Here is a 14,600-nt window from a genome sequence, read left to right as displayed (position 1 = left end):
CAAACCCCAAAACACCAAATAATCAAAAAACCCAACCAACAATCAACGCTCAAAACTCATTCAGACTAAGACGACAAATGTCTCCGCAGTACTACTGTCTTTCTTTTGTGAAAAGACAACACAAAATAGGTATCACGTTATATTTATAGGGTTTTTTTTTTCCCCTGTTTATTCTTTGCATTTTCAGAGCATGGTTAATTTTCCCCACTTCTGTATAGTGGGGAAGGAAGATGACTTACTGTACCTTCTTGTTGTTTTCAGAAGTGGGACTCAAAATGGTAAGTTCAGGCCTACTTGGCTTAGGCTTGGGAGATTCACAGGAGTTGATAAAATTCATGATGAAAGGCTCCAAATGCTGACCTTTCTGAAATAAGATATAAGTGACCTGTCACTTGCATAATTATGGGGGGGTGGGGAGGGGGCAGAATAGGGGGACAGGGTGGATGGGACACACCCAACAACCAAACCCCCAAAAAAAACTGAGTTTCCAAACAAATTTTTGCCTATCCTAGAAGTTAGCAGCACATACAATTAGTCATTGAAGTTAAAATGTTGGCAGTCTGGAAGAGTTACTCACTTCCTTCATCAGCTTTCCTGGAACAGATTTTATAATTTTACCTATAATTAGAAACAAACAAAAACTTCGTTATCACTGCCTGATCTTAAAGACATTTGCTCTGCTACGTTTTATGTACTCATCATCTTGTACTTAATTTAAAAATAAAATTGTTTTTTAAAATCTGTATTTTTTAAATTTGGCACAAAAAGTTATGAAAACAAAGTCTTCCATATATCTAGCTTGTAACTTAATGCTTACTACTTTTCAAGAAAAGATACTTAAAATATGAAAAAATATACAGATGATTTTGGATAAAAAAGCAAAGTACTCTAGATCTGCCTTTGTAATTTTTCTAGAAGCTCAAACATAAATAGCTATAGCACCGTAACAGCACACTATATAACACCAGCACAGGCACAATTTTTTGTATCTAAGTTCTTCATCCTTCATAAACAGTTATTACAAAAGTAGTCACAAAAACTGAGATTCTACTCTTTCCCTAAAAAGGTCAGCTAATCTGGAGAGATTCTGGAAGGATCCAGTCTTGAAAATACTGGTAAGTAAAGTTTTACAAATTGGACAGGCTACAGCTGTGGTCTTAAAAATCAGCTCTTCTGTCCTGTTAAGGCTATCAGAATACAGCATAGTACTTTGAATGCTGAAAAATGAAAGTGTCTAGGGTTAGTTTTATTTTAAGCACTACCTGTAATTAAATTTGGAACTTACATCAGAAGATATATACAATGATCCAATGAAAACAATAAAGTCGCTCATTCTCATTAATAGCCCTACTGAAATGCCAAGACTTGTTAAAATGATGTTTAAGAAAGTGAAGCGTAGTCTCAGACGTGAGACACATTACAGTAAATGCCATAATTATAAGCTTTTTTTTTAAAACAATGTACAGTTGGATCTAGAGGGGACGTCTGAAACAAAACAAAACCCTCTAACTGGAAGATGACCACTGAAGTTGCATTCAACAACTTAGCACACTAAGAGAATGGCCACCCCAGCAGGTTCACACCATGACCGGGAGAAGCAGAAATGCAGCGGCACAGTTCAGACACGGCTTTCCTGGACCATGCTGGTGCCAGAACCACAAGTGCTACAATACATGAAGACAAACTGTCCATGAGGTTGGCCTTGCCAGCTTGGGCCCACCATCCTGGGACAGCTACATTGCAGCCAAGCTGTAAAGTCACACTGCAGTCTACTTTTTGACTTTATTATCAACTGTTACACTGGACATAAAGAATTTCTCAGCTTCTCAATTTCCATTTGGCCCGCCTATATCACACACACCACTGCCTCAAATTTTATGAAGTAGCTGATGGTAAAAGAGATCTTCACACTAGCTAATACTAGAAATATTAAATATTGCCATTTTCAGATTAAAATAAACAGATTTTAATCGACTAACACCCAAAGGTAGTTTATGTTAAGAAATTGCTTATACCATCACACCTGTAAAGAATGACTGACTTGTGCAGATTTGACCCATGACAATACCGGTCGTCTTGAACTATGAAATTTGTTAGAGAAATCTTATCACCTTGCTTGCTGACATAAGGATTCAAAAGCAACCACTTAACCACTTTTTTCCATAATCTCAAAATGTCCTTGTTCTTCAAGGAAAAAGTATCAGCATACCTTGCTTGCTGAGCTATAATTTCAAGGGCCGTGAAGGAGCAGAGCTCTTGTTTCTCACCTCCACATCCTTACACAAGGGTTATCTGTTAGTTACTACTATCATTCAATAATAGTATCTACAGTATTGCTATTTATCAGCATAAACAACTAGCATATTACATACCAAGATTCACATCAGGCAACATTTTATCAAGAAACTGAGTCTCTCCTCCATTAGGGGACAGGAAGTCAGCTAAAAGCTGGCTGTTACTTAGTTCTGGATGTTGCAGAAGTTTCTTTGAGACAGAAGGAAAGGAATAAGTGTAAGTACCTTAAAACTACTCTTTAAAAAACTTTCTCTATAGCAAAAAGAGATATGGTTATAGCAAAAAGAGATATTCAAAGAGAATTATATTACATTATATTACATTACAGATATCGTAATTTGCAAAAGATTTTTATTTTCAGTCACATGAAACTATTTGCCCACTTCAATCCTTTCTATAACCCAAGCTACTTGGAAACAAATAAAACAAAAAAAGCAGATATTCCTGTATTAATTTTATATTGTTAGTTTTACAATATTCTTTGCTCCAAAAGTTTGTTTGATACCTGCAGATATTCCTGAAACTCCTCTCTCTTGGATTTTAAGAACTCATAGTTCTTGGGGCCAATGATTCTCTTTGAGGGAAGCTGAGCATCAGGAAACGTACCTAAAAATATCAAGATTAAATTATTCTTGTAGCGCAGCAAAGATTGGTTTCGTTGTTTTAAATTTCAGTTCAGTACTGAATGATAATCACAGTAGTGGGAAAGTGGCTTTCCAGAAGATGGAGAAACATACCGTGAAATTCCGTTAGTTTCGACTCAAGCACATAAAATTCAAGATACCTCCTGTAGACAGACCAGTGTTCAGGTTCATGCCCAACTAGGGGGAAACAAAAAAAAACCAAAACAACAAAAACCCCAAACCAACATTAAAAATAAACGAGGTTTTATGCCACTTGAGAGATGAATTAAGCAACAGCAAACATATGTTGGATTATTATAGGAAAAACCTCAATGATATTCCCCCATATTGCTGTAACATTAAAAAAATCCCCGCCAGGTAACTTAAGCATTAAATTAAAATGCATACCTGGTAGACAGACATGGTACTAGCATGGAAATTACCATCTCATTTATGGGATCACTAAAATCTATACAAAGGAGTGCTGTGTAACTTCAAAACTTATCAGGGCTGACTATGTTAGATCTAATTTCAAACTTTTAACCAAATGATTTACAGAAATACTACTTGTTCAATACAGTCCTCTGCACCATCAGCTCAAATCCTGATCATTCTTCCTCCGGGAAGATACACTAAATAACTCTTAAACACTTCCTGCTTATTGTCAAGTATTAGTTTTACTGACATAAATCTATGCAGCCCCAGGATGATGCTGTTTTCCCCACTCAGTATGGATGTATTGCTATATAAATACTGATGGTTTCTAATAAGCAAAACATTTTCATTTCCTAAAAACTATATTATCTAAAAAAATCTATTTATCATTTGTTACTCTAAAGTTCAGAGTGGGTAAAAGAAAAATATGCCAAGTGTTTATTAGTATGAATCACAGGGTCAATATTTTTGGAAAGATAAAAATCTCAAAACTTTGGCAGGAAGTCTAAATAGAACTGATCCATCCTGAGGAGTCAATTCTCAACTTGCAAATACTAAATGTGGTCATTCAGCTCTCAAACACATTTCCCCAGAGTTTTCCAGTCATTATTTCAAAAACAGAAGAACATGTGCACAACAGCCAAAGTACAGCACACTAGAATATTCTGAGTTTATTTTTTAATGACATTTTATTTATGCACAACACTGCATACCTGCCCTTCTATCATTTCTCTCTACATCAATGCAGAACACAGGAATTCTCTCCTTTCTGTCTTTTCTTTCCAAGGAGGGATCGTCAAAAAAATCTACATATGGGATGCTAATTTTCCATGCAGCAAGGTTGCGGGGTGTATTTGGGGTACTAACAGCCTCCTCAGGAGAATCATCTTCCATCACCATAATGCCTTCTTCAATCTGTAAAGATTCAAACATCAAGATCTATAGTTCTATTTTAATTGGTTCAGTCTACCTTTGCAAAACTTATATAAGGCAATGAAACATAAATCGAGTCTTTAAGAATGTGTCACTAAGTAATAAAAGAACACAAAACCCCATTTCATTAATGGAGTTTTCATGTAGATTAATTTCTATTTTTAGATCCGATGCAAATTCATTTAAAGTTAGCAAATTTTAGTGAAAACTGAGTAGTTTTTATAGCACTATCAAGTCCCATATCTGACACTTGAGGGAGGGAGGGAGGGAGGGAGGGAGGGAGGGAGGGAGGGAGGGAGGGAGGGAAGGTGGCGGGGGAGGGAAGGTGGCGGGGGAGGGAAGGTGGCGGGGGAGAGAGAATAGAAGTACTAGAGGAGACAGCAGAAAGAATGCCTTTGACACAGACTGAATCCTACAGAACCCAGCTTGGGTCCTGCAGATTTAGCTGCACTGCATTTTCCAGCATACTAGGACCCAACTGGAAGACTTGACCTTACTAGGTCAGGCTAAGCAGCTATCTAAACACAGCAAGAGACAGAAACGAACAATGCACCAAGCTAGCAGATCTCTTGCCCCCACAGACAAGTGCAATGTTGTGGACAGGTGAATCTGACTTGCTCTTCAAGGTGCAACATAACCACGATGGGGACTGAATTATTGCTGCTGCCCAGAGCTCTTTGTATTTGCACAAGCATGGGCAAGCAGGTGAGAAAGTAGTATTCCTGTTTCCTTATAAAACTGAAATTGTTTTAATCTAATTTAGTCTGCTGCCATACTGCAAGGGCTTCTAGAACACTGCAACCCTGCAAGGAGGCAGGCATTGCCTGATGAGGAGCAACACTCAAGCCCATCGTCCTGCCTCCAGCCTGTGCCCACAGCAGTAGCGGTCAGCACCTCACTCTTCCCACCACAATTTATAGACCTATTAACTATGTTGAGACAGGTTAGAGTTAAGCAACAAGTACTTTATTTTAGTAAGTCGCACAGAGACTTGAGAGTACTGCCGCTTGTTAAAGTTAAGATAGGAAATTTTAACATGAATTTACAACAAGTGAAACTACAGGAAACTGGAAACCACGAAACCCACTTTCAAGTCCTTTTCCCTTAGCTTCGTAATTTAAATCCATATTTTACTCAAAGGCCAAGCCTACGTGGCTTAACAAGTTTTGCCAGTATTGGGATAATCCACTTAACACTTTAAGGCAATACAGCACCCCTGAAATAATTTTGGCTGTGTCTGCACTACAATATTCATATAATCATGACTCAGCTGCAGCTGAAGCATAAGTGGTTCAACACACACGAGCAATCTTTGTTCAATTTTGTTTTGCCTTTGCATAGCACTGAAACGATCCTTAAACTGGTTACAGTGCGGACTGCTGTCTTCCAAAACAGATCTCTGTAGATCTACTAACTGAATCTCTTCTTTTCAAAACACATTTTTGGTTCCGCTTACCTGATTTATTTGATAAAAAGAGAAGCCATGACAGGCGAAGAGCAGTCTCAGTAGCTTCTGCACAGAGACCACGCTCAGCTAAGGTGGTTCACAATTTGAAAGCTGAATCACAGGCTGTGCTCTTTCACAAAGCAAACAAAAATAACCCTAGCCTGGAATGAACAACCAGGGCTGAAAAACTGCAGGACTATCTTACACCAAAGAATGGAATATATAGGACAGATGCTCTCTGAACCACAACAACAGGGTTGTCAGGTAGCTTTACATCTACAAAGTCTTCTGTATGAGGTCTTACCCTCATTTTCCCCCTTCCACAGGCTTTATGCGGTTGTCACCACTGGACAGAAAGAGCAGAACAACATTTCAGGATAGCAACTCCAAGTCAACAGTAGCTGAGCTTCTGCAGCTGGGGCAGCATGAACTGGGTGCAATTTGCACTCACCCCCTCACCCTGTGAGGGTTGAGCTGTCAGCTGCCAAAATCAACACTTCATAATCTATCCTGACTAAACGTGTATCTTTGCATTAGCACTAAATAAGCAATCTCCACAGGACCTGCTTGAAAAAAATGCAAGGCCATTCTACAAACACTCAGGCTTACCTGATTCTGTAGTTTTTAACTAAACTAAATGCTTAGGCAAGAGACTTGATCAAAACTCCACTCTTGCCTACATTTTCCGATTCCTTCTCTTCAACTTACTACTACTTGCAGCTCTCATCTCCCACCATTTATGCTATCAGTTGATACAGTGATTGCACTCCCAGCACTGCACAGAGCTAGCATAAGGGCTTAGAACAGGTAGAGGTCAGTCATTTTTGAACTGCTCAAAGCAGCCATAACCTCTCTGTCCGCCTTCTTCACTTAGCCCTTCTGAGGTTGTATGGAATCATCAGCAGAGTTTCACATGCTCAGAACCTCTTTTTCACCAGACCCCTCACATGACTTCCAGCCTCGTTTCGGTAATAATCCTATGTAAATTTGCAGGCTTTTCCACTATGACAATTGCAGCACTTGCATTAACTGTAAGCCAGGAACCATGAATTTCTAGGGGCTTTAATCCTCTTTCTAAACAAATTACTAACCTATAAGAGTCATAGGTTGCCTCAGTCTCCTTCCATTTGTTTTGTCCAACAAAGCCAAAAATTCAAGTCTAGAGATCTTCTGCATATTGAAGGACAGAGATTGTTCCCAAGGTAGCCAGAAGATCTTTTGCTACATTTAAAATTTAGCTGACAAAGATTGAGTGTGGTTTCACGGAATCACTATTATCACGTTAGCAGCTTACAAAGCTGCTGTCCAGAGCTGCAGAAAGCTGCTATCATGTTTCTATCCCTACATGATTTCCTTAGACTAAATGGATGTTTCCTATAGGCTTTAACTGCAACAAACATGACACTGTCAAAAACATTTTAAAAAGAGAAAAAAGAAAAAAGCAAAGACATTGTTTAGTTTCTATCATAATGCACAGAACTCCATTTCACTGCCATTCTTTACCTTATATTTACCTTGAATCCACCAAGTTTACATTAACACGAACTACTTAAATACTTAATCAGGATCTGTGTAGGAGGAAATAACTCCCATAACTCGCATAATCCCACATATTGATTAGCTTATTAGTACATAAGCTAACCAAAAGTTTTAAGTCCATATACTGAACTGCCACCATCTTACAATTATACTGCCATTTCCCAGACCATGTTTTTTCTTGTCCCGGAGCGCTCTTCCTGGTGAACCAGGGAGGTCCCAGATGACCAGAAACTAGCGAATACGATGCCCCTCTACAAGAAGGGTCGGAAGGAGGATCTGGGGAACTACAGGCCTGTCAGCCTGCCCTTGCTGCCGGGAAAGGTCATGGAGCAGATCACCTTGAATGCCATTATGCAGCACATGTGGGACACCCAGGGGATCGGGCTCAGCCAGCATGGGTTTATGAAAGGGAGGTCCTGCCTCACTAACCTGGTCTCCCTTTTATGATAAGGTGACCCGCTTAGTGGATGAGGGGAAGGCTGTGGACATTGTCTACTTGGACTTTAGTAAGGTCTTTGACACTGTCTCCCACAGCATCTTCCTGGAGAACCTGGCTGCTCACAGCTTGGACAAGTGCACTCTGCGCTGGGTTAAAAACTGGCTGGATGGCCGAGCCCAGAGCGTGGTGGTGAATGGAGTCAAATCCAGTTGGCGGCCGGTCATGAGTGGTGTTCCCCAGGGCTCAGTGTTGGGGCCGGTCCTGTTCAATATCTTCATTGATGATCTGGATGAGGGGATTGAGTGCACCCTCAGTAAGTTTGCAGATGACACCAAGCTGGGTGGAAGTGTCGATCTGCTGGAGAGCACGAAGGCCCTACAGAGAGACCTGGACAGGCTGGATTGTTGGGCCGGAGCCAACAGTATGAGATTCAACAAGGCCAAGTGCCGGGTCTTGCACCTCCATCACAACAACCCCGTGCAACGCTACAGGCTTGGGGAGGAGTGGCTGGAGGGCTGCCTGGAGGAAAAGGACCTGGGGGTGTTGGTTGACAGCCACCTGAACAGGAGCCAGCAGTGTGCTCAGGCAGCCAAGAAGGCCAACAGCATCCTGGCTTCTATCAGGAACAGTGTGGCCAGCAGGAGCAGGGAGGTGATCGTGCCCCTGTACTCGGCACTGGTGAGGCCACACCTCGAGTACTGTGTGCGGTTTTGGGCCCCTCACTACAAGAAGGACATTGAGGTGCTGGAGTGTGTCCTGAGAAGGGAAACAAAGTTGGTGAAGGGTCTAGAGAACAAGTCTTATGAGGAGAAGTTGAGGGAGCTGGGGTTGTTTAGTCTGGAGAAGAGAAAGCTGAGGGGAGAGCTTATCGCTCTCTACAACTACCTGAAAGGAGGTTGTAGCGAGGCGCTAGTAAAAAAGCGATAGGACCAGAGGAAATGGCCTCAAGCTGCGCCAGGGGAAGTTTAGGTTGGATATTAGGAAAAACTTCTTCACCGAAAGGGTTGTCAGGCATTGGAAGAGGCTGCCCAGGGAGGTGGTTGAGTCTCTGTCCCTGGAGGTATTTAAAAGAAGGGTAGACGTGGTGCTTGAGGATATGGTTTAGTGGTAGAGTTGGCAGTGATAGGTTGGCGGTTGGACTCGATCTTAAGGGTCTTTTCCAACCTTAACAATTCGATGATTCTATGATTTTCCTCTGACCCTGCGATGCCTGCTAGGAAACTCTGTACTTACAGAGTTCAACACTAATGAATCACAGTATGTTCAGTATTCACTCATGAAGTGAAGTCACACCGCTGTTCAGCTGTTGCCACACACAGTAACCTTGCAGTAGTTCGGTGTTTTCCCATTTCTTCTTCCCATTCACACTTATCAAACAAAGGGACCTAGGTATTTCTCAAATTTTGTCTAAGGTGCTTTTCAAAAAAGTGTAGTATCCTCCCTTTATTTAATGAAGGGATTTGAGTAAATGCTCCACTTAAAACTTTCCATTCTTGCCTAAGCTAAAACCATTCTGCCCATTTGAAAACCTTCCTTAATAAGGATTGTCTGTGTCTCATTGAATTCAGCAAATTCTCACAGGTAACTTCTTGCACTCTGGCACAAAAACATGTTCCTTCTCTGAACTCCACTGTTTCAATTATACTTCTACTCACTCCTCTGCTACAGTGGAATTATACTTTCATGCCCTTTGGCTAGCAGAATCTACAACAGCAATGCTGCAAAATTAACCCATTTTCATTAGAAACTCACCTCACAAAGAGAGAAGTTTTAACAACAAGAACTGTCCATGAAATTAATTCCAACAGTTCTGCCCCCTTAAAGCCATGACTTAAAGAAGATTTAGCATCTATGAAAAACTGCCTTTTTTTCTCCTCTTAAAGATTTAAAAAAAAAAAATCCAGCCCACCCCAAAACCTATCTAGAGTTCTAAGGTGTTGAGTCCTTCCCACCCTCTTCTGAAAGCCATTCTGAACAAGGCGAATAATACAAACTGATATCTACACTTTTATCTTCAGGCTGTGGAAAATGAGATATCTGTTTATCAAGGTAATACACACTTAAATGTTTTGTTTGTTAGGAACAGGCACAAAAGACTGAACTGGTAGACACTGTAAAAAAAAATCCATGACTACCAATAGTTTCTGACCAATTCCCTCCTCTTCCCTTCTTAAAATTTTCCATTTGTCCCCCAGCTGTGCTTCAGATGCCTATGTCCCATGCAATAATTCTACCATAGGCTCTACACTCATTGCTCTTTAGCATGAAAGAAAAACATTAGTTGAGAGAGACGCCCAAGACAAATGAGAAAGGACTATTGCCTTTCTCATCTTCAGAGAAAATGCTGCATCACAGATCAACTTGACAGCAATTTCTCCACCTCTTTATGGTTTTAAGGTCTTTTGACAAGCTTCAGATGAAAAGCCTTACATGCAGTCCTATGCATACCTTATTATACAGAATTATAAAATGGCATGGTAACTTTTTAGAGAAAAATTAATTGCTTATAAAAATGTCTGGCACCACTACTTTTAGTACTTCTCTTTACTAAAGCAATAAGCTCGGAGGCACACTAACTGGGGTGGGGATGTGGCCTTGGCTTGTAAATGAATACAGAGAAACCAAGGCAACTTAATCAGAAGCCAGTACATGAAAACCCTACAGTGAAGTAAGACAGCAGAAAAGGCAAATAATGAGATTTATTTTCTTTCAAATAATGAAAGAAAAAAACCCCACCAACAACAAAGACTTAAAGATAAATTTAAAGCTTTTACTCACAAAGTCATCTTCTCCATCATTTAAGTTATAGTTAGGCAACATAGCTCCTTCCATTGCAGAACTCTTGAATACACCTTTTATTTTGTTGCCTATTCTGCTGATTCCAAATGATTCTCCTCTCTTCTGTGTGGTCCTAGGATTACAGAAGCCAGAGTTCACAACACAAGGCATGTTATTACACAGCAGCTCAGTAGGCCATCGCACACCATTTGCAGATATGAGAAACAACTCTATAAACAAGTACCCAATATATTTATTTCCACTTAAATTGAAATTCGCTTATGGCAAATTTGTTCTGTGATCCATCAGCAAAATTTCTTGATTACACTTAAGAGATATGAGATTCCCTATGCTTAACCATGAGCAAACATGAATACTCTTATAATAGTATCCCAGTAATGCAGGACACAGAACAAAACGTTAACTATGCAAAACAATTTTCTTTTGAGAGCAGAAACTGTCGTATTGCTACAGGCATGCACACCAAGGTGGTCACTAACTCTGTCCTTTTTCACGTACTCATATTTAAATATTTATCTACTCTTGCCAAGTACTGTAAATGGTGTAGTTAGATGCTTTTTTTTTCTTACATCAACATCCCAGAATTTTACAAGTATGTATGATTCAAGACAGATTTTGACTTTCAACCATTAGGGACAGATAAAAGGAATGTGCAAGGAGCAAGACTGAACATGAGAGAAAACAGATGCAACTGAGGAATCTTGGCTTGAAGAGCCAGTCTGACTCAAAGATGGAAGACTTTTTGTAGTCTTGCCACTTATGACAAAGCATCCAAAAAGCAACAAGGTATGGAAAAAGAAAGATAATTGGGCAGGAAGCGCACTCCTTACTGGAAGAATGGATTTTATAACATTGTTACACCCTTATGCAAGACCTGACACCAAACATTATTTCTTACACAGAGATGATAGTAATTCTGGAAAGAAAATTTTTTCTGTTGAATATGAAATCAGCCTAAGGTTATTTATGGTGATTCAATAAATACATTTGATAGGGGAGTTAAAAACCAATACAGTGAACTGCAGAACTAAAAACCCATGACAACTTTATAGATTACTGAGATTAAAAGCACTGTTAGTACTTTAGAGGACTAAAAAATATCCTAGAGTGTTTCTTTTTTCTTTAAAACAAAAAACTATTAACTACTGAACAGTAGTACCAACAGAACAGCAGAGACCAGCACATAAAGCATCTTCATCACCCATAAAACCATGTTGACAACATCAACTGCTGGCTCAAAATGTGCATGCTTGTGTTACTAACCATCTTCCTGTTTATATTTTTACCCAGACTGTGTACATTACTAAAATTGCATAAATAATCTACTGTTTTTCCTAATCTTTTGCTTTTACTATCTCATATTATTATCAGGTCCCAAGCAGACAGGCACCATCTATCTTACTTATCCCTGCTAACCAAAGATAAGGCTCTTGGCTGTTTGTGGTCTAAATCCATGTTTGAACAATTTTATTCGACTTTTAAACACCTTACTCTACACATTCTTGTGCTGAACTTAACTTTTTCACATTGGGAACCTACCTGAATCTTGTTCAAGAGCTTAATCACTGGGCTAGGAAAATACAAGTCTTATTCAGACAGAACGAGTTTTTCTAGAAGGGTAATATTTCAGACCTCTGGCTTGACTTTTCATCACTTGTGCAGTTCTCAACATTTTGAACAAAAACATCAGTTTGCACAAGCTCAGAGGTTTGATAATAGTCCAGGCTCAGATCAGCTCCTTCCCATGATGATCATGCTCCAGCTGAAGGCAGAATACAGCTTTGCCTATAACTGCAATACTGAGCTGTATGGAGCCAGGACTCAACCTGATAGCTAGGAATGACCCATTCCTGACTCAGTGCTGAGCCCAAAGATCACACCTAATCAATACAGAGCAATCACTAAACTGGAACAGGTATAAAGTGACAAATTGGATCTCTTCGCAGGCAGAGACACAAATTCAGAACAAACGCTGGTGAATAAGAGGGTACACAGAGACATGCTGGACAACGCATAGGACTGGTTTGGCAGAAATCTTTGAGTAAGCACGCAAAGCACAAACCAGATTAGATGAGCGTGGAAAAAATCTGGGGATGTTAGCAGAGATAAACAACAGGATGATCAATCTTTTAAGGATGCTGAGCAAGGAAAAAAAGAAACCAAACCAGGTGTCAGGATGAAAATCTAACAGATTCGCTGGTTAGTTACATAGGAAAAGACCTTGAGGCTAGGTGGAAGGGAAGAGATGGGACTAGGATATGGTCAGGTTCAAGGCATGGGGGAAGAAAGATGAGAGGAGGTGTCCAGTTTAGAATAGAGACCAAGTCTTTCAAGACTTGTCAACAAATGTATATACAAAACTCACTGGGAAAAGTATCCCACTCTCTCTAGTGCTGATCCACGTAACATCATTAGACTGTCATTCTAGAGTTGCTTTCTTGGCAAGGCCCTGAGCAGAGTCTATAGGTGCCAACATTTCTGATGAATGATGTGAGAACAAGAGAATGGAATAAGTTGGGGTTTTGGGGTGGGTTTTTTTGTTTTGGTTTGGTTTGTGTTTTTGTTTTTGTGGAGTGGTTGGGTTTTTTTTAAACCTTGAGAAATCACAAGTGCATACATTAAAAAATTACAACTGTTGCTCACTCTATAGCTGGGAACTGTACAACAAAGATGGCATTAGTGCCACTCTGCACTGTGGCGTTCTTTAATCGGGGATGGTTCCAAAATAATTTTCCCCCAGGATCACTGCCTCATTCAGCACACTGAACAGATCTTTGCAAGTGATCAGCCGGGGCTATGTAGCTGAAGAATGCTACTGTGAACCTCTGCAGGTCAAGACCAGACACATGATATGTATCAGACAAGCTATTTATGTGCATGGGAAGTCAGAGTACCATTTTCTTTCGGCTCACTAAAACCCCTACACCCAATTAGGGGAAATGCTGAGCTCATAGAGCTGCACTTAAAAAAAAAAAAAAAAAAAAAAAAAACAACAAAAAACACCCCCAGAAAACCCCAATGAACTGCACTTACATCTCAAGTACCTTGTAATGTTAAACACTCTAGCAAGTTATAACTCAATACACTGAACATAAAAGATAAAGTGTCTATATACCTTGATTCCTAGCCTGTAAAATTAAGTTGATAATGTTCCCTCAAGATTCAAGAATGGTATCAGTAATATATGAAATACTGATGCTCTGACAATTTCTAAGAAAAAGCCTGTAACAAAAAAATTGTTTTCTGAGTTTGGATACCATGTATTTAAAGAGGCACAATAATGAGAAAAACCACTGAACAGCTATTAAGGAGTTAATGAGTGACCACAGACTACCTAAAGCAAATGATAAGAAATAGCCTATGTTGTAATCAAACCTGTAACAGTCACCAAAAAAAGCTGCATAGAACTAATTTGGGGAAATGCTGGTTTTGAGTACTTGATAGTATTCATAAAATGGTTATGTTTGCATGCAATGTTAGGCAATGATCATGTTGGACACAGCTGTGCAAGATAAAACAAGCAGTTAAATGGATAAATCCTCAAACAGGATCTGGAAATGTGACATGGAGTAAAGGAAGTTTTGGAGCAGCCAGCAGTCACAGGTCAAAAAAAAAAAGCTTCAACTTATGCAAATATATTTCAAAAGTAATAACAACAGACAAATAGTTAACAGCAAACAATGTTAATCTATTGCAAACTTGTGAAATTACAATTAAGCAATTTCTAAACATTTGTGAAAAGGACATGGGGAGTAAAGCTTATTGTAGGGAGAAATGCAGTTCAGCCCAGAGAAGGCATTCATATTTTTACAGATAAAATGGACAGTTAATTGCTGTTATAAAGGCTGTGTGACACAGTCATGATAGATGCAGCGTAACTAACACACAACATTTATCGAGTGTTAGATAGACTTACCGGAAGTCATCCAAACTCAGGCTACTTCTGCAACAACAGGCATGTAAATTACCTCAGAGCCCAGGAAAAAATAATGTTAAAAGAAAAAAAACAACCCAAATTTGACAGACCTATGCCAATAATACTGAATAGGCTTTGACCATCACTACAGATTAATAAAAAGTGTGATACAAT

General features: G+C 39.5%; 1 protein-coding gene across 2 annotated transcripts in view; it reads right to left on the bottom strand.

Annotated features, from left to right (window-relative positions):
* The window catches only part of SNX14 (sorting nexin 14), a 60,940-nt gene that overhangs the window by 15,715 nt on the left and 30,625 nt on the right, over positions 1–14,600 (bottom strand). The window contains exons 16-23 of one of the 2 annotated variants that reach the window (XM_064447673.1): positions 14,427–14,453; positions 10,490–10,622; positions 4,067–4,268; positions 3,033–3,116; positions 2,801–2,901; positions 2,373–2,484; positions 578–618; positions 245–364 (exon numbers count right to left, since the gene is read on the bottom strand). In XM_064447673.1, coding sequence (XP_064303743.1) covers positions 245–364; positions 578–618; positions 2,373–2,484; positions 2,801–2,901; positions 3,033–3,116; positions 4,067–4,268; positions 10,490–10,622; positions 14,427–14,453 — 820 coding nt within the window. The remainder of the gene's footprint in view (positions 1–244; positions 365–577; positions 619–2,372; positions 2,485–2,800; positions 2,902–3,032; positions 3,117–4,066; positions 4,269–10,489; positions 10,623–14,426; positions 14,454–14,600) is intronic. The other variant, XM_064447674.1, reaches the window with a different exon arrangement.

Source organism: Phalacrocorax carbo, chromosome 3 (genome assembly GCF_963921805.1).
Source record: "Phalacrocorax carbo chromosome 3, bPhaCar2.1, whole genome shotgun sequence".
Taxonomy (NCBI): Eukaryota; Metazoa; Chordata; class Aves; order Suliformes; family Phalacrocoracidae; genus Phalacrocorax; species Phalacrocorax carbo.
The sequence above is the reverse complement of the archived record's forward strand: the minus strand, read 5'-3'. Positions and strand labels throughout refer to the sequence as shown.